Source organism: Scylla paramamosain, chromosome 6 (assembly GCF_035594125.1).
Source record: "Scylla paramamosain isolate STU-SP2022 chromosome 6, ASM3559412v1, whole genome shotgun sequence".
NCBI lineage: Eukaryota > Metazoa > Arthropoda > Malacostraca > Decapoda > Portunidae > Scylla > Scylla paramamosain.
In genome coordinates, this window is record NC_087156.1 from 21,314,951 (window position 1) to 21,341,766 (window position 26,816).

Sequence of the window (26,816 nt, forward strand, 5' to 3'; positions counted from 1 at the left end):
AATTTTTCTGTTTCCTTCACCCTAGATAACTTCTCTATCTGCCACCAATGCAGTGTCATTTGCAAACAGCAACTGATTTTCTCCATTCTTCACCCATTGCTGTTACCAGACCCAATATGAGTGTGCACTTTTATTCTTACTTTGATAATATCAGAGTGAATTTCCTTCATGTCTCCTAGAGTACCTAGTCTCTTGCACTTCTGCTAAAAGTGGGCTGGTCATTGACGAGTTAGAATTTTGAACAAGTTAACTTCTGAAGTACTTTTTTTTTCTAAACAGTCAGTTCAGTCAATCAGTTAAGATTAAAAGATAAGATTGTTTCACCTTTCAGACAACTTGCATTATTCCCCACAACTATACTGCCCACTATTGATCTCAGCTTCAGTTACTCCTTTTTGATTGAAACTCACAGTCTGTAAGAAGTAAATAAGTGCTGCACCTCTGAATCTCCATTGGAACTTGGAAAATAGCAAAAATGGACAAGAATGAGCAAGTCCTGTGCTTAGTATCATCCTTGGATAGAATGTAAAAGGTAGAAAATGAATACAAAAAGGTACCATGTGGTAAAATTCACTATTGGAAGAAACCAGTCACTACTAGTCAAATCTTTTTAATAATTTTTTTTTTTTTTTCAAGATTTTTGTACATCAATGTATTTCTCTTTGCAGGTTCTTGCACTGACCAAGATAAATGTTTATACAAGATTTGTTCGTGAAGGAATAATTCACCACTTGATCCGTCAAACCCTTTGTGCAGAAGAAGAGGAAGGTGGAGAAGAGGGAACTGACAACACAAACTTGGAAACTAAAGAGACTGCTAAAGAGGATGCTGAGAGTGAAGAGCTGTATGAGATTTCAATCATTTATCCAAAAGCATACAGTAGCCTCCTTAAATTTTTAATTGTTAGCTTGTTTTAAAAATTCAGATAGTTTTGTATAAAACATTAAATTTTATGTACAGTTATTCACATAATATAGAAATTTATGATAATGTGTTGTGTAGGGCTGAAGCATATAACATAGAGCAGAGGAGAGGAGATTGAATATAACAGATGGGGTGTCTGAAAGGAGGAAATGTAAAGAACTATTTTTGAAGAGATTTTCTTGATTGAGCATAGGAGGGAGTGTGACTGGTTTAGGGATATGGAGAGGATAGAAGGAAGAAAGAAGTTGACTGGTTAACGTGTGAGAGGTGTAAAGTTACGATGAAGACCATGAATGGGACGAATGGATGGTTTAAAGAGAGTCAGAACAGGGAAAATAGTTGTGCAGTAAGAATAAGTGGTTTTGCATGATAGGGATGAGTGGAGACCAGTTGTGAATATATAAATGGTAATCAAGTAATGTCTGCTAGTGACAGCTGGTAACATTTTATTAATGAAAATTTAGATTGGAACATATTTGCTTGTGTCTGATTCAGCTTTCTATGATTCTAGGATGGATGAAGTGGAAGTGGCTCTAGACCCTCGGGCAGGCCGGGTGGATGCCTACATACCTCAGTTGAAGGTGGATTTGAGTAAGTGCTGTTTTCAGTACTTATAAGCTAACATTGTACATCAGAAAAATTATTTGAAATCTTTCTCTTTTGGATAATTCTGGCCTAGTGCCTTGCTTTATTCCATATAATTTCCCTTTATGATGTGAATGAAATACAGGAGCAGTATTTTTTTTCAGCTTGACATATTAACACTACAAAAAATAAGAACACAGCAACCATGCAAAAAAAAGTATTTACATAATCTGTATCCTGAACTTATTGTTAATAGCATGTGAAGATAACAACACAGGCAAGTAAAAAATCGGCATTTTGGTCTGATATGTGTATAGCTTTTATTGAGATTGCTGGACTCTTGTTGAGTGGTTGAATATTTACTAAACTTAGGCTTTCCTCTTGACTTGCTGCTATTCTCAATTGCTCTGATGTTTCCTTAATACTTGGGAAAAGACCAGCACACAGATTAGTGGACAGAGGCTGTTGCTATCATTGCCTCAAACACTGGCACTTCTACTGCCACAACAGGTGGAAATATCTATTTTATTGTTATTGAAAACAGTTTGATTAGTAATTGGGTGCTTATGCCTCATAATAGATTGTTGTTTAGATAATGTCTTTATATTGAACCTTAATTTTTCAAAGCATTAAGAACCACCTCTGAATATTTTGTCAAATTTCCACCCATATCAGACTCTTATCCTTGAATGGAGGTAATCAAAACTTTAATGTTTCATCTTATTTTTATTCCCACAGTGAGACAAGACTGATGTGATTCTATTATTAGACAATAAAACTTGTTGATCATATATATTTTGTATGTCTCTTTATTTTATTATTATATTTATTTTATTTGTTTATTTATTTATTTATTTATTTATTTATATTTTACTTATTTTTCTTTCTCTCTCTCTCTCTCTCTCTCTCTCTCTCTCTCTCTCTCTCTCTCTCTCTCTCTCTCTCTCTCTCTCTCTCTCTCTCTCTCTCTCTCTCTCTCTCTCTCTCTCTCTCTCTCTCTCTCTCTCTCTCTCTCTCTCTCTCTCTCTCTCTCTCTCTCTCTCTCTCTCTCTCTCTCTCTCCAGATCTTTTGGCTGACTCCCTTCAGAAAGTTGGAGCAGTTTCAAGGGTACAAACAAAAAACCGGGAGGTGATCTACAGGCTTGTATGTGAACTACGAGATGCAGCACAAGGCCACGATCCTTTAGCATTACCAAGCGATCATGTGGATGATGTAGAAGTTCCTGAAGAAGAAGTAGAAAAAGCTGTAGAAAGACTGGAGGTAGATTATCAGTGTTATTTGTGTAATATTTGTTGTACTGGTCTATATTGTTCATGGGATTTTATAGCATAGTGTGTGATTATTTGTAAGGCACAAAGGAGCTTATGATATAATGAATGGATTAATGTACTGTGATGTCTCATCCAATGTTGCTGTTGAAAACTGGAAAAAATAACTAATCATGCATATTTGGTGCCCTCATTGAGTTATAATTTCATAGGCTATATATTTACTTCTGGCCTCTTTTATATTATACATAAAGCATAGGTAATAATTACAATAAAACACAAGATTATGTACCTTTGAACCATCAAAATCTTGTCAAATGGAATAGGTGTGCACTTTTGGGACTCAAATATTGGTCTCATCCCCTTCTCATCATTCAGGGGGATTTCCCAAAGCTGCAGTGTTAATTCCCCCAACCCCTCCCTCCCCGGTAACAGGCATTTGGCGCAGGAATGTCTACTTTTAAGTAGTAGTAGTCTACTTATAAGGGGGTTTTTAGAGAAAAATCACTCTTATTCTGAGTGTTATATTTCCTTTAATATAGATCCTAGAATAATGAAACTTGCAGCATAAGGAGTGCTTATCCTCCTTTTTAATGGTGTTTTTGTCTGACTCGTTATTTTAGTTCAGCTGGCAGTAAAGGCTGAACAATAATGTAACATCCATTCCACAAGGATGGTGGCCATTGTGTGTTCGTTATGCTGGATATGGCACTGGTTACAGCTTATGCACCAGCAGCTCCCTTCTTTTCATGCCCCATATGCCTCTCACTGCTCTCCTCATATCTCAAAATGAATGTTTTTCCAGTGCCCAAAAGTTCCATAAATGTGATTCCTTAACTAACAGCACCCACTGGGAGTGGACAAAATTGGCTTGCATTTGCATTTTGCCATGCAACAGGTTGATGCTTTGTACATAATACCAGATGGAAAGTCACAAAAAGTGGTAGGGAGCAGCTTTGTAAGTGCTGTCAAATAATGTTCAAAACATTTCTCTCCCTCCTCTATCATTATATAAGGTGGGAAAATCGTCTGGCACATATATGTGTCACCTGTCAGCCCTGAGATGTACACCATTGTGTCATCTGTCACTTGGGAGTTAAATCATATAAATTCAATATTTTGTATAACCTTTATCATTTAATCACTGTTATCAACTCACAGAGACCAATTCATGAACATCTTCCTTTGATTTACCTTCAGATTTGAGTTTGACATGACACTAAGAAGGGCTGCTGGTTCTGGTTGAAGGTTGGAAGCTTTAGCATTTACAGTGGCACTTCCCTGATGCAGTCTTGTGTATGGTTTCTTTTTGTGGTCTCTCTCTCTCTCTCTCTCTCTCTCTCTCTCTCTCTCTCTCTCTCTCTCTCTCTCTCTCTCTCTCTCTCTCTCTCTCTCTCTCTCTCTCTCTCTCTCTCTCTCTCTCTCTCTCTCTCTCTCTCTCTCTCTCTCAAATATCACTTATACCTTTTGCTTTTTTTCCTCTTTTCTTCCTAAAAATTGTATAGTATTTTTTTTATTGTTTCAATTTTTATTGTTGCCAAAAAAAGAGCTCACCAATAATCTGTCTCTTATCCCAGCAGCTATGCACATGTTGTCAGTCAGTTGTTATTAGTTCATTCCTATTCTCTGCTGCAAGCTAACAAAGCCATGCACATCACACAGCACTGGCACACATGTCTTGTTTATCTGCAGCAGCTTGGTTCAAGAGAAAGGGAATGGAATGATACACAAATTAAAGATTAGATTATTGGTAAGCTTTTGACAACAGTAACATTGAAACCACAAAATAATTAATATACTTTTTTTTTTTTTTTTTTTTTTTTTTTTTTTTTTTTTTTTTTTAAGATAGAAAAATACAAATTAAGTGGTATTTGAGAGACATGTGAGTAAGTCAGACTACAGAAAGAAGCCACAAAAAGACTGCATCAGGAAGATGTCATTGCAAAAGCTAAACCTGACTTTCAGTCAGAACCAGAACCAGTAGCTCTTCTTAGTGTGATATCAACCAATCCAATAATTATTACTGCATAGGTTTTGCTGAGTTTCATATGGTTTGACTCAGTTTAGTCAGCAGTTTTTAGCCAACAGATAGATATATAAGCTTCCTTGTATTTACCTAGTTGTGAGATACAGAAAAAGAGCCATACTTAGTCTCATGCTGTCCTGTCTCTATATTTCTAAGCATCTGACTTTGCCTTAAATTCATGAATTGTTTTTGCACACACAATCTCCTCATCAAGTTCATTCCAAGCTGTTATACACCTTTGTGGAAAGCTATCTTTCTTGAGTTCTCTTCTGTATGTGCTCTTTTCCAGTTTCTTGATGTGTCCTCTTCTATAATTTCTCCATTCCCTCTTGGATTCTGTATATTGCTATTAGGTCTCCTCTCTGCCTTCTTTCTTCCAATGTTGTTAGCCCTAATTCTTTTAGTCTTTCTTCATATGGGAGATCACTCAGTCTTGCTGGTGTTTTTGTTGCAGCTCTGTATTCTTTCCAGCTTTCTAATTTCTTTCCTTAGTCTTGGTGACCACACCAACACTGGATATTCCGGTCTTGGTCGTATCATCAATGTTATCAGTTTCTTGATCATATCTTCATCTAGGTATGTAAAGGCTGTCCCTTTATTTCCGAGTGTGTTAAACACTTCTCCACTTATTTTGTTTATGTACTTCTCAGGCGATAACTTGTCTGTCATAATTACTCCCCAGTCTCTCTTTTGTTGTTTTTACTAATTCTTGCTTTGGCTAATGAATATTTCCCTTTAATTCTTCTGCTTCTTTCAAATTCCATCAGGCTGCACTTCTTAGCATTAAATTCCATTTGCCATTTACAAGCCCATTCATTTATCTTATCAAGATCTTGTTGCAAGGGAGCACAGTCTTCTTGGTTTGTCACTTTCCTTATTATCTTGGTGTCATCTGCAAACATACTTATGTAGCCTGTTACACCTTTTACCATATCATTTATGTACACTGAACATAATCATTGCCAGTACACATCCTTGTGGGATCCCGCTTACTACTTCCTTCCAGCTTGATTTGGTATTTTGAATTACTGTCCTTATTTCTCTGTTGAGTAAAAAATCTTCCATCCATTTCACTACTGATCCTACAATTTCTGCTTTGTTTCAATTTCCATATTAGCTGTTTGTATGGCACTTATCAAATACCTTTTTTCAAGTACAGGTATATACAATCTACCCATCCTTCTCTTTCATGCACTGTATCAGCTACCCTGGAGTAGAAACTTATCATATTTGTGCTACATGCTCAGCCTCCTCTGAATCCAAGTTGTCTCTCTGTCAAGATGTTGTTAGTCTCCAGGTGGTCTGTCCATTTCTTTTTTACTATCCTCTCACATGTCTTTGCTGTTACACTTGTTAGTGAAATGGGTCTGTAGTTCAGAGGATCTTCTCTATTCCTTTTTTTTTTTTTCAGTTTATTGGAAGTATATCTGCCCATTTCCAGTCCTTTGGCACTTTTCTTTGGCCCAGTAAGGTGTTTATTAGGTTGCAAATCTTCTCAGACAATTGGAGACTACACTCCTGCAGAACCCATTTGGATACACTCTCTGGTCCTGCCACTTTCCTCATATCAAGTACATCCATCATTTTCTTGACTTCTTGTGTAGTTGTCCTTATCCTTGTTAGTTTGTCCTGCCTTTCTGTTGTTCTGATTATTTCATTGAAGACTCTCTCTAGTGAAAACTGAAAACTATTATTCGTCACCTCTACTACTTCATTTGTATTTTTAATCATTTCACCACTGACTATGGGTTTCTTAATTTCATCTCGATTTTTTAATTTGTTATTGATATATCTGTAGAATAATTACAGTTCATCCTTGCACTTGTCAATAATATTTTTTTATAATTCTGTTCATTTCTTGTCTTAATGTATTGGTTCCTTTTCCTTTTGTAATTAGTACAGTTGTCTTGCCTCATGTTTTTTCTTCATTTGTTCCATGCTTTTTCTTTTTTTGCTGTCTAGCTTGTATACATTCCTAACTAAACCACTTTTCCCTTTTTTGTTGATCAGTTTTCTATTATGGTATCCATTTATCCATTCCTTTTTTGTATGTTTCTAGGAATCTGGCCCATTTCTTGTCATTGTCATTTGTGTTGAAGAATAGGTCTTGTCGTTCCTCCTCAAAGTACAAAGGGTGTTCGAGTTATGAGTGAGATACTCTCCGGAAGGCTGCCCTGAGTTGTGAGACATGCTGTCTCTTTCTCTCATGCACATTTTTTCCTTTCTCCCTCTCTCTTTCTTTATTCATATTAATTCATTAAGATGGCTGGCTGAAAGCATAACGTTATGCTTTCAGCCTAACTTTTTTATCCACGATCTTCCTGAATTTTATACTCTCTCCTTGCTTTTTTTGAGACTGCTTTTTCATCTACCTCCTTGACTTTTCACACTTTCCTCTATTTTAGTTTCATTCAGGGTCATTTTCTTATGAATGTCATTGGAAGTTCTTTTCCATCTGTCTTTTCTGCTGTTAGGTCATTAGATCACTGACAGCCTTTTCCAAGATTTCATTTGGCCTTTCATCTCTTTTAGTTCTCTTCCCTTGTCAGTGATTCTTTTTCTCAAGAATATTGTCTCTTTGCCTCTTCTCATTTCTGAATCCTCAAAAATCAAGTATCACTCTGGGCCTATCCCTGCTCCCATTGGGTGTAAACAAACCAAGGTCCATATCGGCACCAGCCTCTACACTTATTTCATCAGTCATTATCAGTTTTACACACTTCCAATTATCTTTTTTCTTGGACAGGATAGCACAGCACAGCACCACACCATATGGCTCTCACCTTGGTATCACTCAGCTAGGTAGCAGTTCTCTTCATTCTGCAACGAAAAACAGGACTTGCTTCTTCATCTGTTTACAGCGGCAGCCATCGTTTGCTTGGACACTTGCTTGGGGAATGATGGAGCTATTCTGGAGTGATAAAGCTCAAAATTTTTACCAAGCATGCAAAAATGACAGCACTGTAAACAGTCTGGCAAAACCAACTTCACTCTAACTTGATTTTTCATTTTCAGAAATTTGAAGAAGATTTAAGAGCAGGAAGAAATCCTGAGAATGAGGATGCTGATGATGATTTGAAACCAGTCAAAAAGTGTCAGTTTAAAAGTAAATATCAGAAAAAGAAATATCTCCGTCTAAAGAAGAATAAGCAGCAACCAAAGGGACTACCGAAAACCAAGAAAAGGAAACTGGATAAACGTCAAAGTGAACTAGCCCAAAAGAGAGCACTGGCAGTGGACCACATGGTGAGGCGTGTGACTGCAGCAGCAGGAATTCCCAGGACCAGTGTAGTGACACCTTCACCTGAGGGGCAAGTGAATGGGCATCATGGATTTGAAGTGTCTCCAATTTCTCAAAAGAAAAAGCCAGACATTGCATCCAAATCATTTGTAAATAATTTCACTGTAGAAGTGGCATCTGATGATAATAAAAAAAGGAAAAGTGTTGTAGCTACAAACAAGCAAAACAAAAAGAAGTGTTTTGATATTTCTGTTTTAAGTTCTCATTCCAATGACAGTTGTGAAATCAACAGTGTAAAGAAAAGTGAAAATGTTCTTTCCAGTGTACTGAGTAAAGGACAGAGGAAAAAAAAGAAAACCAAAATGACTACTAATGTACAAAAGGTTGATATTCCAGTTCAAGTTTCAACTTGCAGTGATGCAGTCCCATCTGTCACTGAAAAGAAACAGTCAGTTAAAAGTGAAAATCTGCTTGATGCTGCAAAAAATATTGAAAATGAAGACAAGCAAAATCTGCAGCCCAGCAGTGATGAAACAGTAAAGGGTATCAACACCAAGGTAATAGATAGTGTTCTACCTGAAAAAGGCATAGTCATAAACTTCTCAGAAAGTAAGAAGCAGAAAGGTCTAGGCATTGGGATTCCTCCAAAGAAGTCCTCCTGGGATGAGCCCCTAAAGGAAGGTGAATATGAAGTATTTATTAGAAGCAGGAAACATTTAAAGAGAACCAAAGAAAAGAAAATCAGCCCAATAAAGGTAAGCTGAGCTCACATTTTTTTTGTCACTCTACTAACTTTGTGTGGTTATTTCAGTGAATTGTAGGTTGAGCATCTGGCATCCAAAATGCATACCTGGAGAATAGTCTTATATTTCACGCTTTTAAAGTTCTTGATCATTTACATCTATTTAATGGGATCGCTAAAGGCACCACATTCACACACATCATTCATGCTCTGATGGGGCTAAGAGTGTGACTGTGTGGCATCTTGTCTGGGCCACAGACAAGATAAGATGAATAGTTTTAGGATTGGATAAAAGCAAACACAGAAGCCATTTATGTTCAAAATAAAAAAAAAGTTAACAAAAGAGTTCAAGAAAAGCCTTTTTGATATATTTTTTGCATGAGGAGAGGTCTGTGGTCTCCCAAAACAAGGTTTTTGGGCTATTGTGGCAGTGCTAACTGCACAATATCCAGCAACATGATGCTTGATTGTATGGTGGTTGATGCTTGATAATTTGTTATATTTTCTTTCATCATATGCCCTGAATCCTTCTATGGAACTATCTGGACATGATATGGAATTTACCTTCTTAATTGCAGACATATTACAGAATAGGACTACTAAAAAATGTATGAGATATCTGGGAAAAAAATATCTAAAGGGGACACTAGAAGGGATGGTTTCCCCTCTGATGGCAGACCAGACACAGCAGGCTATGTGATGCCCTGCAAGCAACATGGGAAGACTCTTAGTATTCCATGTTGACATACTAGAATTTTCAGTATATTTTATTTTATTTTTTTTTTTGCTCAATTAATTATATCTTTTTAGGTGAAAAGTCTGTTAAGACCACACTGCTATTCAGTTCTGATTCTGGCATCAGCAGTCACTGTTTGCTCAGCAGGGGAACAATCAACTATATATGAGAATCAAGAGCAGTGGATCCCAAAATGGGAAACTTGCTTCCCTAAGGAGGCATGAGGAGGATACAATGGGGGCTATAAAATCATTTGTCCAAAACTCTTTGTTTAAAAAGTATTTAATGAAATTACTGCAAGAAGCAAATATTAGCTAAAATGTCTTGTATTATTTGTTTAATTTGATTAATCCATGGAAGTACTTTCCCAAGCACTGCTAATATATGAACCATAAAAATGTATTATATCATGTAAACTAAATAAAATGGTGGGGAGGTGTGCAGCTCTGTTAGAAGAGGAAAGATGGTGTTGGATAAAACAGTTTGGAAACCACTGATCTCAACTATCAGTTTTTCAACATTCAGAGAATCAGATCCATTATCTCTAAAATCAAGGCCAAGTACAATAAAAGTGATGGTTTAAGGTTTATGGTAAGTTATTGACCATGAGGATAAGAGAAAGTAAAGAGGAAGTGATGGGTGGAGAGCTGCAGTATAGATAGGATTTGGCATAGCTTCCTTTAACTTTCTCCATATTAACTTATACAGCATTTATGCTTATAGATGTAACTTCTAGTCTGTGAAATATCACTTCTCCTCCAAACCTCAATGTAGCATTTGTGCAAATAGATGTAACTTCTAGTCTGTGGAATATCACTTCTCCAAACCTCACCTTTTCCTCACTGAAAATTAAGTGAAAGAGCTAGTGACTGCAGACCCTTTTCTGTTCCATCTTACCTTTCTTTATCTTCAATTTCATTCTTGATTAAGCTAGCTGTTGTGTTTATATATGTAACAATATAAATTATATTTGCACCCACACTCCTGAGTCTTCATAATTCTCTACCATCTGGCTAAGACCTCATTGTGTATCTCTCACCTAACTCCTTCAGCTACATAAAATTCTTTGTTTATCTGACTTCCAAAGTGATGTTCTCACCCATTTCCTCCTTTCTGAAATTTTGGGAGATTTCAATAGACACAACCTGTTTTTTTATTTACTTATTTTTATTTTTTATTTAATTTTTTTTTACACCCAACATTCTTGAACATAAGAACATAAGAAATAAGGGAAGCTGCAAGAAGCGACCAGGCTTACACGTGGCAGTCCCTGTATGAAATATACCAACCTGATCCTAAGAATTTTGCTTACATCCCCTTTGTTATAACCATTATACCACTTAAAGACTTCTATCAGGTCCCCTCTTAACCTACGTCTCTCTAAAGAATGTAAATTTAAGAGCTTCAGTCTCCACTCATAAGGAATACTCCTCATCCCCTGTATCCTTTTAGTCATTCTCTTCTGTACTGATTCTAAAAGACCTATATCTTTCCTGTAATGTGGGGACCAGAACTGCACAGCGTAGTCTAGACGAGGTCTGACCAGCGCCAAGTACAACTTTAATATTACTTTGGTCCTTCTACTTTGAACACTCCTAAAAATTAATCCTAATACCCTATTTGCCCTGTTTCTGGCCTCTATGCATTGTTTTCCTAGATGAAGTTCAGAGCTAACTATAACTCCTAAATCTTTCTTGTAACCTGTACCTACCAGAGTTTCATTGTTTAATGTGTACCTATTGTGTGGGTTTCTTCTACCTACGCTAAGTACTTTGCATTTGTTATTAAACTGCATTTGCCATCTGTCCATCCATTCTTTCATTCTATCTGAATCTGCCTGCAAGGCAATGGCATCCAATTCTGACCTAAGTAATCTACCTATCTTTGTGTCATCTGCAAATTTACGAACATCACTACTTATTCCACTATCCAAGTCACTAATGTATTAAAAACAACAATGGCCCTAATACTGATCCCTGTGGCACCCCACTAATTACATGACCCAATTCGGATTTAGAGCCGTTTATTACAACTCTTTGTCGCTTGTCGCTTAGCCATGACCTTATCCAGCCTAACACCCTCCCATCTATCCCTTGTGCCCTAACCTTTCTCAAGAGCCTTTTTTTGACCTTTTTATAACCTATAACCCTAAATCATATTCTGTCAAATTGTTCTCTCCATTGGGCTCCTCCAATCATGATCTGATTCCTGCATCCTGTCATCACTCCAGTACTACCTCTGTTGCCTCCTCTTCATACATTCAGCTATTCCCCTCCTCAACATTGAACATACATGGACTATCCTTCTCTAAAAATCTTGACTAGAAATTTCACATCTCCACATGCTGAAACATCTTCCATGAAGTTACGTAGTTGTTCTGTGTCATTTCTGCCAGTACTTTTCTTCACTCCAGCAGCAAACTATACAGGGGCCTTATCTATCCATACACTGATTACTGTTCCCATATATGGGAAGGTTCAACTCAAGCAGTCTACGTAAACAGGGTGGAATCAAAAGTTCAACAGTTTTTTGTTTCACCAATTCCTCCCCTTCAATTGACTGCTTTGATTCTCTCACACACCACCACAGTGTTACATCTCTTAATAACTTTTACTGTGATTACCATGGTTACTGTTTTTTTTTTTTTTTTTTTTTTTTTTTTTTTTTTAAGTTGTTAACTGGATTCTTCCACCAACTCCCATAGCCTCACTGCACAAAACTTTTCAGTTCCCCTCACCCCTGTTCTTTCCACATTACCAATACAAAACTTAATCAGTATCTTCATTTCTTCAGTGGTAAACTCTGGAACTCTCTCCCTAGTTCTGTATTTCCACCTGCTTATGACTTTGATTGTTTCAAGTGAGGATTATCACATAGCTCAAAAATTAAATTGGCGGTTTTCTGGTTTTCTTGTTTTTATTTGTATTTGCCCTTGGCTGGCCTTCCTGATATATAAACAGAAAAAAAATGCTTGCTTTTAGACAGTATTTAACAGAATGTAAGGATAAGTGTGGACAAGCACTTAGGATAAATGTAAGGATATTCTTTGGGACATTCATGGATTTAGAAAAGCATGTAATAGTAGACTTGATAGGAAAGATTTGTAAGCTGTTTTGAGATTATGGTATAGCGTGGTACTAGATTGTTAAGGGAAGTGATGAGTTTATGCAGACAGTACAACATGTGTTTTAATGAAAATGTGAGTAAATGTGGTCCAATTCAAGTAGGGTTGTAGCAAGGATATGTAGGGTCCCTTTGGTTGTTAAATGTTTGTGTGGATAGTGTTGAAGGAGAGGTGAATGTAAAAGTTTTAGGTGGAGATTTGCCTGAGTCTGATGAATCATGTTGGTGGAGAGTGGGATATATAATTATATATATATATATATATATATATATATATATATATATATATATATATATATATATATATATATATATATATATATATATATATATTTATCATTAATTAATTAATTTATTTATTTATTTTTATTTTTATTTATTTATTTTTTTTTTTAATGATACTGTGCTGGCACCAATTTAATGGAGATAATGAGGAAATTAAGAGTGAATGAGTGTGAGCATATGTTATGATTTTGGCCTATAGCACTGGTAGGCATTTCTGCTGCAAATTTTCTAAGAAGCTTAGATGGTTGATCTTTTATATTTATGGAGGCTTAGTTGGTCAGTCCCTGTCCATGATGATAGAAGTAGCATCACTCTTATCACCATAGCTCCTGATGCAGTTGCTATCAAAGATAGGATTGATAGGAAATCACTCAGCACTTGCTTGAAAAATAGCCAGCTATCTGGTAGGAACTTGAGTTCCTGAAGTCACCACATCAGAATGTTAACCCCCAAGGCCACTTCCTAATTAATCACAGGAGTATGTGTAGTAGATGATTGGAGGATAAGTATAGGTTTGAGTGATTGCTTGCTTTTGATGGAGGAATAAAAGTACTTACCTAGTTAAGGTGGCTTCATATCCAATATGCCTGCTTGAATGGTGAAAAGATATTTGTTCCTCCTTTAACTTTAGATTCAAGCTAGAACTGAGAACAAGTAAAATTTGAAAATAAAATAAAAAGCAATACAGTTTCAAAGACATGCAAACTAGCTTAAAGATCATTACAGATGATGTTTTTTTTCCATTTGTGAGATGTCAACACTGAACAAGTTTTGAATATTGGATCTCTGTAGATTCCAGATTGTAGGATGTGGGATGCTCAACCTGCACTAATACTTCCCAAAAGCAGCTGCTCTCTCTCTCTCTCTCTCTCTCTCTCTCTCTCTCTCTCTCTCTCTCTCTCTCTCTCTCTCTCTCTCTCTCTCTCTCTCTCTCTCTCTCTCTCTCTCTCTCTCTCTCTCTCTCTCTCTCTCTCTCTCTCTCTCTCTCTCTCTCTCTCTCTCTCTCTCTCTCCAGTTTGAATCCTTTGCAAAAGTGTGAGAAAATACAAAGATTTCCCCATTGTAACAATTTTTTTGGTTTGTGTTAGCGTTACCATCACTTTGGCCTAAAGTACTTGTGATTTATTTAAACACATTTAAACTGAAAGTTTGGTTAGAAAAGTCCAGTGATTTTCCCATATCAGATTTAATGCACATAATACAAAAAAAAAAAAAAATGCTGAAAGATTATATTGCCAGAAAATATGCAGAGCTGTAGTTTGTTTAATATACACAAGGACAGGTACCCTTTATTTTCATATTGGAGTCAATGATGATAATTCATGTAATATAACTGACAAATCATGTATATCTAATGCAGTAATTTTGTTAGCTAACACTTATTAAACATCTTCTTCCCATGCTATTCTAATAGGAAGCTGCTTATGGTTAGTACTTTATTGCTAATCACCACTTAAAAGGTTAGGTTAATTTAATCTCACTATTAACTTTTTTGTAGACATGATTCAAACTCACCTACTCTAGTGCACTATTATGGCTTGTGGATAAGTGAATATGGTGAATGCATAAAGTTGATATAGAAAAGTAATAATTCAGACTGTTTGGACTTTATTAGCTGGGAGATGGTTGAAACTGGCAGTCATCTAAGACTTGCTAATTTGAAATATCATGCTTTGGCTATTGGATTGATGTATTGTACAGTAGAATAGAAAAAGGATATATATATATATATATATATATATATATATATATATATATATATATATATATATATATATATATATATATATATATATATATATATATATATATATATATATATATATATATATATATATATATATATATATATATTATTATTATTATTATTATTATTATTATTATTATTATTATTGTTAATTAATTAATTAATTAATTAATTAATTTATTTATTTATTTATTTATTTATATTCCATGACTGTCTTTATACAAGAAAGCATTTACTTGATTTAAGTTCAGGTATACCATCCCCTTAAATCATGCTTTTGATAAACAATATAGGGCTCCCAGTGTTGTAGCCACTGCTGAAATGCATTCTAGAAGTCTTCGATCACAAAGTATATCAAGTACCTGATTCCTAGTGAATTTTCTCCACTGTATCAAAATGGCATCTCTTTACCTTCATGTTTGGGAAGAGAATGAAACTGTAAGAGTTCTGTAGATCCAAGTCTTGTTCCCAGTGATGAGCCTCAACATGAAGGATATGTCATCCAGGGTTTGCTGACAGAGAGTGCTTGGCAAAGCATGGCAGTGTTCCTTCTGTTTGAGGGTCACAGGATTGCACTGTTTTGTTTGACTCTATTAATGACTTCACTGTTCTTCATGGATCTCTGATAATGCTGAAGCACAAGTCATTGAACTGTTTTCACATTTTTGCAGCTTGTGGAACATTGTCTGCCTCTTGTTGCCCTCCAGTGCTGTTCTGCCACTTTTGAATTATACTTGCCACTTGAAAAACCTCACAACTACTCATTGAGTCTTTGTAATAGATATGTTGAATCATGTCAGAGGCTTCTTACATATTTCCCAAGTGAGATGCAGGATTTGATGTTTACTCTGCTTTAATTTGCGGTCATAATGAAATTACTAACGATCCATTGCACATGGTTATGAAAATTTTTGTGGCACAGCTCTCAAAGTTCACAGAATGACACTGATCAAGAAACTGCTGGATTTTACATAGTTACAGGAGTTAGATGAAAAGTAACACAGCATTGATGGACTTAGTAAGAGTGACTATAAAGGTAGCCCAGATAGAAAACTATGAAGATTCAAAAGTGTAGGCTTGATAGTAACTTATGTTGTTGCATGAATGGATGCAACAAATAGCTTTGGTTTTAAATTGGGATAAATGAAGGAAGATGGAATAGAGAAGGGTTTGCTCTCAGTTGCGTCAGATGCCCGGTTTTTAGTCACCTATATAAATAACATACGTTTATGTGCTCACATAGTTTTTCTAAAAGGTTAATGTTACTTTTATAGTCTTTTTTTTATACTGATATCTTTGAAGATCATCTTGGGCTAGGCTTATTGAAATATTTCAAATATAAGAATATTAAATTTTAGGAAAGTGACTCCACTATAAGGAGAAAGGAGGCAAGGCAAGGGCATGTCTTCTGTATCAGCTTAGCATGTGGCATCTAGAGTTGATAATATGATGATACTGTACTGGTAAACATAGAAGCACAGTACTTTATAAGGAAAACTCCACTTCACTATACAGATATATACAAATGCTTGTGACACTGCATGTGATCATAAATAACTTCATTTTATTATAATAATATAGTTTTAATTGGCAGATTTGATTTTAAAGTTGTGTAGTTGCAAAATTTTGTCAACAAATCAAAATTTCATTCCATATATTTCTACAAAATTTGTCATTTAAAGTAGTCTTTTTAGTTTACAGTGGATCCTCATTTCTAGAACTGAATGCTGTTCAGAATCTGAAATGTTCGAAAACTGGAACTATTTTCCCCTAGAAATCAATGTAAAATGGATTAATCCATTCCCAGACACCAGCGTACCCTGCTTTAGTGGCTGATGACAGACGCTCCCACAGCGAATATAGCTGCTTCACAACATCTCCAGCTCACAAATTATTTAACCAGAAAGGATGTATTGAATGAAAAAATGTGTATGAGAGAGAGAGAGAGAGAGAGAGAGAGAGAGAGAGAGAGAGAGAGAGAGAGAGAGAGAGAGAGAGAGAGAGAAAGTATTGCATTTGGCAGAAGCCTCAAGCCTGTCATTACTCAGCAGTATCACATCACCCATAAGGCAAGGTGCTCTCTCTCTCTCTCTCTCTCTCTCTCTCTCTCTCTCTAATGGTATCAAGCATCAAGCAACTAAGCATTACTTTGCAAAACATGATTTTTTTTTTTATGTGTGTGTGTGTGTGTGTGTTGAAATGATGACAAGCTACGAGCAAAACAGCATACGAGCAGCCTTCTGGAATGTATCTTGCTTGTAACTCAAATACTCTGTGTATCTTACTTCAAGTATTGAATTACTGTCTTACACTCTGTGTCTCTCCTCCAAATATATAAGAATGAAGTAAATATTTATAGAAACTATAAATAAATAAATAGCAGCTTTTGCTATGTCTTTTAATATTTGAAATCAAGTAACTTTGTTCTAGAACCAAATTATGGTACTGCAACCAAAGCAATAATGCGTTCAGAATTTTGTTCGAAAACCAATTTGTTCGAAAAGGGAGGCGTTTGGTAACAGAGGTTCCACTTTACTTATATCCACACCCAGAGTTTAAATAAGTCCATATACTTTACCACCTTTTACACTACCTGTTGATTGAGTGTCCATCACTCAGAAAGTGGCAGTATGAGCAGAATGCCATTAAGCAAAATGTAACTGCCAACATTGCCTGCCAGTATTCAGCAATTTAATATCTGCTGAACATACCCATCACCCAAGCTGTCACAGTTAAAGTATGTTCACTCTAGCTGTCTCTCCTGTCTCATGATGAAGAATTTCCTTTCATTGGACAAAAAGATTAATTCATAATTTGATAAATACCCCAAAAAGAGAGAGCCCCCTTAAGTAAATGTGAACAGGAATTATTCTCTCATTCTTAAATAAGAAAGCAGAGTGTATGCAGAATAAAATCAAGTGAGGGTACAGTGTTTGTCACTAAAACTCATCACCAGGCATCCATGGTGATGAGTGGTAGTGTGTTTAGGGCTCAGTATTACCAGACTGTGCAGCCATACTTATGGCAAAGTTATAATGTTGATAAAGTCTATATGCAGAATCATATTTTCATTGCGGTTTTATAATCATTATTTTGTTATAGATAAAATTCTTCCTGAATATTTCTACAAAATCTGACATTCAAAAAGTCTTTGCAGTGCACTCATATCTGAAGTTGAACTCTAATTATATTACCAGTCCATGCACTTAAGACTTTGGTAAAATTTTATTTTATGGTAATTTCTATACATGAAGTATCACATTCTTTTATTACATATTTCTTTCTAATCGTTATTTTCTCTTTTATAGAAAAGGCTGGCAGCATGTATCCCGAGACAACGAACTATAAGTATTAACTTGAAAAAGAACAAAGAACATGAATTCAGTGACTATGTCCGCACATTGAGGGCCAGTCCCTGTATTCCCTTCAAGGCTGATCAGACACCCAAGGCCCCTGTTCTCAAGCCTTCTCCCTCTCCAATTTTGATAAAGGGAACAGCCCTTCGGAAGAGACTGCAGAAAAAGGTGGCTGCATCAGCATCTCCACAGCTAAGTTTGAAAAAAAAAAGACAAACTGCAGCTGATTTTTTTTAAGTAAGCTGATAATCTGACCATAGCAGTATCAGGCTGTTTAATAGTCTGGTACCCTTACCATGGACCAACTTCTGTGCAATGGTTGACTGTTAGAGATCTCCAACAATTACAACTTGAAGAGTTGATTTTACAATTTCATCACAGGGGGAAGTATCATTGTAGATATGCATGGCCTTAAAATTCAGCAAGATATCTTAAATAAAATTATTTTTTGTCCTTTGATTGATTTATCCATTTACCTGTATGTCTAGCTTTTTTAGTGTTTTATCTATACAGTAAAATCCCTCTTATCCGGCATCAACGGGACCGCCGACATGCCGGATACTTGAATATTGCCGGATACTTGAATAGAAGTGAAATTATGTCCACAATCACCATCCTACACTCACGCATCTTACCATAACAAAGATCAGCTGATCTTAATCAGCAGCTGATCTGATCAGCTGCTTAAGTGTAAGCACAACATGCTTCCTCTTTTCTACAACTTTAGGCACGATGAAGGCGTCAGGCGATAAACAGTGCACACGCAAGACTGAGTCACTGAGCAAACACAGTGCAGTGGGCTGTGGATGGCGCAAAGCAGTGCGCTCTGGTGGCGAAGGGACAAAGTATGCCTCGCGTGGGAATTTTAATCGATTTTATGAGTACACTGATTTTTTATTGATTTTAAGGCTCGGGGAAAAATGTGCTGGATACTTGAAGCTGCCGGATACTCGAATGCCGGATAAGAGGGATTTTACTGTATATGTTAGAATAGAGATTTATGTGGGTGCCTTACTTTGGCCCACATCTGCCCTCTACTGGTGCTGAATCAGTGTTTAATCATTACATTAATCATTACCTGTAGTGCACACTGTGCCAACACTCATTCTCCACATGGAATGTTTTCCAGTATATATCTTGCAGTTGTTTCATATCCACCAAGTCTGCCTGTATCCAGCTCCTGACACTAAACTTTTGCAGATTAGTCAATAGTATTGTAAATTAGTCATTATTATTAACATTGATTAATACATGCATATTTAAAAGAACACTAGCTAATCATGTATGTCTTCTACCAGATTGATGTAAAACCCAATTAGTTTGCTAAAGTTTTCTAATATGGAGCTATGGACAAATCTGACTGCACCTATTATTCAGGCAGTAATGTAAGTACCTAGCTATGTCCCTGTCATTCATATCCAAACCTCACTTAATATATGTGAAACTCCCTTTTGATTTGGATCACAGGTGTGAAGGAGATCATGATCACAAAGTAGCAGAAAGAGTGTGGAGATAACCCATCTCATCCCATTACATAATATCATAGCAAAAGTTGTGCATACTTTAGATGGGAAGGTGTTAGGCTGGATAAGGTCATGGCTAAACAACAGGCGACAAAGAGTTGTAATAAACGGCTCTAAATCCGAGTGGGGATCACGTAATTAGTGGGGTGCCACAGGGATCAGTATTAGGGACATTGTTGTTTTTAATATATATCAGTAACTTGGATAGTAGAATTAGTAGTGATGTTAGTAAATTTGCAGATGACACAAAGATAGGTAGATTAATTAGGTCAGAATTGGATGCCATCGCCTTGCAGGCAGATTTAGATAGGATGAATGAATGGACGGACAGATGGCAAAAGCAGTTTAATATCAACAAATGCAAAGTATGCAAAGTGTAGGTAGAGGAAACCCACACAATAGATACACAATAAACAATGAAACTCTGGTAGGCACAGGGTACAAGAAAGATTTAGGAGTTATAGTTAGCTCTGAACTCTGTCTGGGAAAGCAATGCATAGAGACCAGAAACAGGGCAAATAGGGTATTAGGATTAATTTTTAGGAGTGTTAAAAGTAGAAGGCCCGAAGTAATATTAAAGTTATATTTGGCGCTGGTCAGACCTCATCTAGACCATGCTGTGCAGTTCTAGTCCCCACATTACAGGAAAGATATAGGTCTGTTAGAATCAGTACAGAGGAGAATGACTAAAAGGATACTGATGATGAGTATTCCTTATGAAGCGAGATTGAAGCTGTTAAATTTACATTCTTTAGAGACATAGGTTAAGAGGGGACCTGATAGAAGTCTTTAAGTGGTATAAGGGTTATAACAAGGGGATGTAAGCAAAATTCTTAGGATCAGCAGCCAGGATAGAACAAGAAATAACAGGTTCAAGCTTGAAAAATTTAGGTTTGAGAAAGAGATAGGAGGAAATTTGTTCTCAAATAGAGTGGTAGATGAGTGGAACTGACTCAGTAATCATGTTGTTAGTGCTAAAGACATTAAGGAGCTTTAAAAAAAGATTAGACGGATTTATGGATGGGGATGATAGTGGAAATATTTAGGCATATTTCATACAGGGACTGCCACGTGTAAGCCTGGTCACTTCTTGCAGCTTCCCTTATTTCTTATGTTCTTATGTTCTTTAATATTTTTCTTGATGTAGTCTCAGTCAATTCACTGTTGGATCCAGTACTAAGTCTGCAGTTCAACTCCTCTCACGTATCCACCTCACTTTTTCTCAGTCCACTCTGACCTTGACATTGTTATCTTTTAACACCCCAGTTTTAAGTACTATACAATGTTATTTGTATTTAGTCTTTATTTATCCCTACATCATGCTGACATCCTTGTAAAGGTGGGTATATGTGAGACTAGGCATCCACAACCTCATACACACACACACACACACACACACACACACACACACACACACACACAGTCATTCATCTATCCATCCACTCACATTATTTACTTATACTATCTATCTGTCTGTCTGTTTGATGCCTTGCTACCTCCAGGATAATTGCATTCCACTTGTCTCCATATCTATCACTAAGTGGGTGAAGTCCAGGGAGGGAAGATGAACAGGAATTATGTAATTACTATCTGATCAAGATATAAAGAAATGCACCCCAATAGAAAAGCTAATATCCATATTTTTGTGGCAAAAATAAATAAATATATAAATAAATAAATAAATAAAAATTTATTAGTTTGTGCAACACACACACACACACACACACAATAGACACACTTTTGTTTGGAGCCCAGATGAGCCAAGGAGGCTTTCATGGTAGCTGCCATTCCCTGATCAACTACCATCCTCACTGGTGCCTGTATATTTTCTGCTACTGAAGTTAAGATATATACATTTCTTCGTTCTTGGTAGTACATTTATGAAGGAACTAAACACAGGAATATTCTTCTATGGTACATTGGTCAGAAAATAGGCACACAGTTGTGTTAAGATCCCAGTAAACAACAAGGAGGCTGTCATGGTGGCTACCTTGCCCATCAGCCAGTCTGCATAAACTAGCTGTGTGGGCTAGAGATGAAGTCAGCCTGTGAGGAGACATTGCTTGGAGATGAAGTCAGCCTATGAGGAGACATGGGCTGAAGATAAAGTCAGTCTGTGAGGAGACATGGGCTGGACATGGTCACCCTGGAATGGTACAAGAAGAAAAAAGACCCAATGTATGAAAAGTAAGGTAGAGAACTGAAATGAAGTGTGTGGGACGGAATGAATGAAAGAATGCAATGGAACAAAAGAAGACTCTAGAATGGTACATGGAGAAAGAGACCCTGATGTATGAAAAGTGGTATGAGGGAAGCATGAGTGGTGACCTTTTCCGAGCAAAAGCAGTGTATGGATGTGAATGCAAGGAATTGCAGATGGTCAGAGTCCCACAGCAGTGTGCCAGATATCTGACATGATTGATGTGAATGCAAGAAATTACAGGTGGTCAGTCCCTAAGGAGAGTGTGCCAGATGTGTGACGTGGTAGAGGATGAAACTGGCGTATGTGATGCTGGAATGGGAGAAATATGAGAGACAGGAGAGAGATGATGCAAGTGATTTTGACAAAGTTAAGGCATAGCAGGAATGAAAGAGTGAAGACAGGAAGAGAATAGATGGCGCTGTTGCTGGTACTTTGTCTAGAGACAAAGAAAAGAATGATTGAGGAAGTGAAGAAGTTCCTGGAGAGGATGTGGTGTGCTAGATGTAGGACTGCATAGAGAGATGAATGAAAGGGTAACTGAGGCAGTGTAGCAGTTCCTATAGAGAATGTGGTGTAATACGTGTAAGGACAGTTAGTGTGGAGGATACTGTACATTCCCTGATTTTTTTTCTCTCTCTACTGTACATGAGTTGCCATTTAAAAGGCTTGGCTCAGCAATATGGGTAATAACTGTCAATTCAAAATTAAGAACCCACTTCAAAGAGTGGGATGGCAAGGATCCAGGATCAGATAGAGTCTGAACCCCTTGTACCTCTATGTGGGCTTTTTTGTACGTCCTTTAAGCCTAGGAATTAGCTAAATAAAGTTATGATTCCCTTTATTACAAAAAAAAATAGCTTTGCCTGTGTCACTGTCCCCATCCTTAGTGACAACAAAAAGTGTCTGTTGTCTTGTCAGATTGTCTCTCCTCTCACGCCAATGTAGGATCCTCCTCAGTGAGCGTGCCTTTGGGGTGAATTGACACTGTCCTGCCCCCAAAGAATGGTTTGATGGAACAAACTGACCCTAACAAAACTCCTCTCTGACCTCTCACTTCTGTACTGCTCCCCTCCTGAAGGAGAAGAATGTCTAAAGCTTCATTGATTTCATCCATGATATCGAGATTGAGGCTTCGATCCCAGTATCCATGAACTCGTGCTTGGGAGTAGCTTCCCATCGTGATTTTGTGGACATGGATCCTGCCGAGATCGTCGAATGTATTACTGACCAGAATATCAATGAAGTAAGGAAAGATCACTAAAATGGTAGAAGGCACCAGAAAGACCACTGTTTTAGTCATATCCACTTTCAGCGCTGCCAAGTTGCCAGAGAGGGTTCATGTAGGTTACGAATCGGTTCCCATTCATCCCAACATCCCAAATCCTCTTCGATCTTTAAGATGTCAACTTTATGGTCACCTTGGTAACTCTTGTCACTTGTTTTGCTGCAGTAGATACGCTGGCGAAGGAACAGGGAGGGAGAGATACTCACTCCACCTTCCACGCGACTGCCTCGCATAGAAGGTAGAGAAAGAGGTCTGCACAGATAAGGACACTGAGGGAATTTCTGATTTTGATACAAGGAAGTGGGTAAAGCAGACATAAGAAGCACCTACTTCAAACGTCTCATACCCCTTAACAGTAAGAGTTCAAGCTCAAGATGTGCAGTTGCCATTGAGACCGATCCGACACCTGCTCCATCTACCACCACAGTTTCACCCTCAGCCTCCACATTTTCAATTTACATCTACTTCAACCAAGCCCTCTAATCCTGTCACTTCCTATGCTCTATACCTGTGTGTTATTTATACTACTCGTAGTAAGAATGAAAAAAAAAAAAAAGACAAGACAAATAAGTAAAATTTAACAAAACTGTAGCTGTAGCTGCTCCCGCACCATTGAGGAAGTCTCATACTCGCTCCGTCTTGACCAGCTCCGGGAAGTTAACAATTACTGATGAATCAGTAGACATCCCCACTGGCAAGGGTTGGGGAAAATCCCTGGCAGAGCCTCAAAGCGCATAAGGTCTTAGAAACACGGCCATCCCAGCAACTCTTAAGCCATAATGTTCAAATTGTTACAGTAGAACTGTAGAAGTATTTGAAATAAAGATCTGTGTGGATAATTTTTAGTGAACATGCAACAGACCGTCCGTTATTTGTCTGCCGAAGATGAGACTGCTGGATCAGCTAGATCTCGTAGTGCTAAAATATTACCATCCTCATAAATCAAAGACACGAGGGACACAGCATTGCTATATACATACACAAAACCATAGGTGGGTGTTATCGTGATAATTTATTGCAATAACGATATCGGGTTATCAGTTATTCGATAATTGTTTTTCCCTCATTATCGATTCATCAGTATTGCCGATACTTTTGGTTCCAAACTAGCGATAATTGATCATTTTAGTTTCTGGAACATGAGCATGTTGAAGTTTTAAACTTTCAAAATCAATTGTAGTTATTTTACTTAAAAGGGTGCTTTTCATTTGTGAAAAGATAGGGTAAGCATCTAAGTTTTCTAAGATAAAGATAAAAATAAAGATTTGGATTTGTTAGCTTTTTTTTTTTTTAAATATCAATATTGTTATTGCTACTATCAGAATTTTGGATTTATCAATTTATCGGTTATCGGTTATAAGGTGATAAATTTACCACCATTTATCGATTATTGGTTATCGCCGATTAAGTTATCATGATCATTTTTTTCGTTATTATGCCCAGCTGTCCACACAACACTGACAAACATAAATGACATTGAATACGCCTCTGAAAGCTGTCGCATGCAGGGTGAGATTCAACGACACATATCTGGTTATGTATTCCCTCTACTTACCTCCCAATACCCTTATTGTTGATGACGACATAATAATGTAAGCCAGCTTACGGGCAACAAGCTAGTTTTGGGTGACTTCAATGCCCATCATCAAGAATGGGGAAATGGGATGTCAAGTGTACGCGGGGAACGGATAGTTAACATATTATTAAAAACAAACCTCTGTCTTCTGAACAATGGAAGTAGGACTCATGCAGATGATCAGGCTGGTAACGTGTCTGCCACTGATCTATCTTTGATCTCTCCAAATAAACTCCCTGACTTCCCCTGACACTGACAACGCAACACAATCCATATTACATGCTGCTGAGACTTGTATTCCAAAAACTTCTACGTTTCACGCAAGGGATGGAGTTTCATGGTGGACAACGGGATGCCGACAAGCACTTCGTGAGCATAGTAGATGATACAGGCATTTCAGCCAGCAGCCCAGTCAAGCAAACTTCATAGCCTATAAAGAGGCAAGGGCTCAAGCAAGGAAAGTCATCCGTAATGCAGAGTAATTAATTTAGTTTACATCAACCGCACTACCCCTCTGTCACTAAAAAACTATACACATACTGGACAACCAAAAACCCTCAAAATAAACAATAACATAGTAGGTAACCAAGCGGACATTGCCAACAAAATAGCCTGCCATTACCACAATGTAAGCAATACCACATATTATGACCTTGTCTTCCTTCCCTGTAATAAGGAGGCAGTGGAACTCACTGTCCCAAATTTTGTCACAGGAGGCGTAAACTTGGAGTACTTACTCGTATAACACAGAGTTTACATTGGATGAACTCCTCTTTGCCATGAAATCATGTAAAGGCTCGATCCAGTCCCACTATAGACAGCATATCCTATAGCATATTGCAAGTCTGGGCCACCATTCCCTTTCAAAATTATTACACCTCACTTCCTTCACTTCCGGCACTTTGCTCGTCATCCCAATCCCCGAAAGACTGGACAGCTTGCGGATCCCAGTGTTTCGTTCTATTACGCTCTCAAGCTGTCTGTGTAAGGTCATGGAATGCAAGATTAAGAGAAGGCTTATTTTTGTTTTAGAAGCGGTCGGGATTTCAGAAGTACCAAAGCATGATGAACCACTAAACAAACCTGAATCATTGCATTTTAGAAGCATTTGCCAGAAGTGAATTCACGTTAGGGGGTGTTCATAGACATCCACAAGGCTTTCGACATGACATGGCGACACAGTAGCCTCATGAAACTACATTCACGGCTTCTTGTCCGTTTTGTTCATAACCTCCTACAGGGCAGAACATTATTAAGATTTCTGGTAACGTAATCACGGACGTTTTCATCCAGGAAAACGGAATGCCACATGATAGTGTTCCTTTTCCCATTTTATTGGTTATTATGAATAATCTTATTCCGTCGACATCTTACTCGCTCTACGCAAACGACTGTGTGGTATGGCACTCCTCGCCTAACGGACAGTTCTCGGAGAGACGGATTGAAGTTGCTGATCTCAACTCCATCCAGCATTGTACCTCTTTGTGGGGATTTAAGTTTTGCGCTCGTAAGAGTATCGGTGCTGTTTTCACTAGACGTAACGTATACCCAATTTATAATTACCACTTAAATGCCAGCCGAAACCGTTTAAAAATTCAGTAAAGTTTCTGGGTCTGCATTTTGACAGCAGACTCAAATGGAAGATTCATATGGGAACGGCTGCGGCTCTGACTCACCCGGTCACTCTCATTCAGAAGTCACACAGAACAGGGAGAGGAAAACACGCTTCTCCTTATGTCCATATATTACACAACAGTACAAAGTCACCGTGCAATACAGTCAAGACACACAGACAGTTACAAGGGCGGCAGGCACACGCAAATTCTATTCGTACGTCTTGCCACGTCGCGGTCTCGATACCCTCTCTCTGTCCCTCAGTACCACAGGGTGCCTCACACCCTGTCTCCCATCTCATTAACTCTGCCAGGCAACACTTAGCTACACCTATTTTAGGTTACAAGATATAAGTACGAGTCATGCAGATTATCAATACTGGCAAGGATGATTGCTACTCATACTATACAGGCACTCACGCTCACTGAGCTACAATTAAACGCTACCGTATAAAAATTATTCCATGGTTAACTAACCCTTACACATCCACCCACCCACTCTCTCACACACACACACACACACACACACACACACACACGGACACCTTCATGACTCCAGAGCCTCAGAGATGCTGTGCTGCA

General features: G+C 37.5%; 1 protein-coding gene across 3 annotated transcripts in view; it reads left to right on the forward strand.

The window, feature by feature from the left end:
* Positions 1–18,493, forward strand: part of LOC135101388 (ribosomal RNA processing protein 1 homolog B-like) — a 36,393-nt gene extending 17,900 nt beyond the window's left edge. For all 3 annotated transcript variants that reach the window (XM_064005311.1, XM_064005310.1, XM_064005312.1), the window contains 5 exons: positions 669–844; positions 1,436–1,515; positions 2,574–2,770; positions 7,820–8,800; positions 17,987–18,493. In XM_064005311.1, the coding sequence (XP_063861381.1) occupies positions 669–844; positions 1,436–1,515; positions 2,574–2,770; positions 7,820–8,800; positions 17,987–18,271 (1,719 nt within the window). In that variant the 3' untranslated portion in view covers positions 18,272–18,493. The remainder of the gene's footprint in view (positions 1–668; positions 845–1,435; positions 1,516–2,573; positions 2,771–7,819; positions 8,801–17,986) is intronic.
* Positions 18,494–26,816: the final 8,323 nt, after the last annotated feature.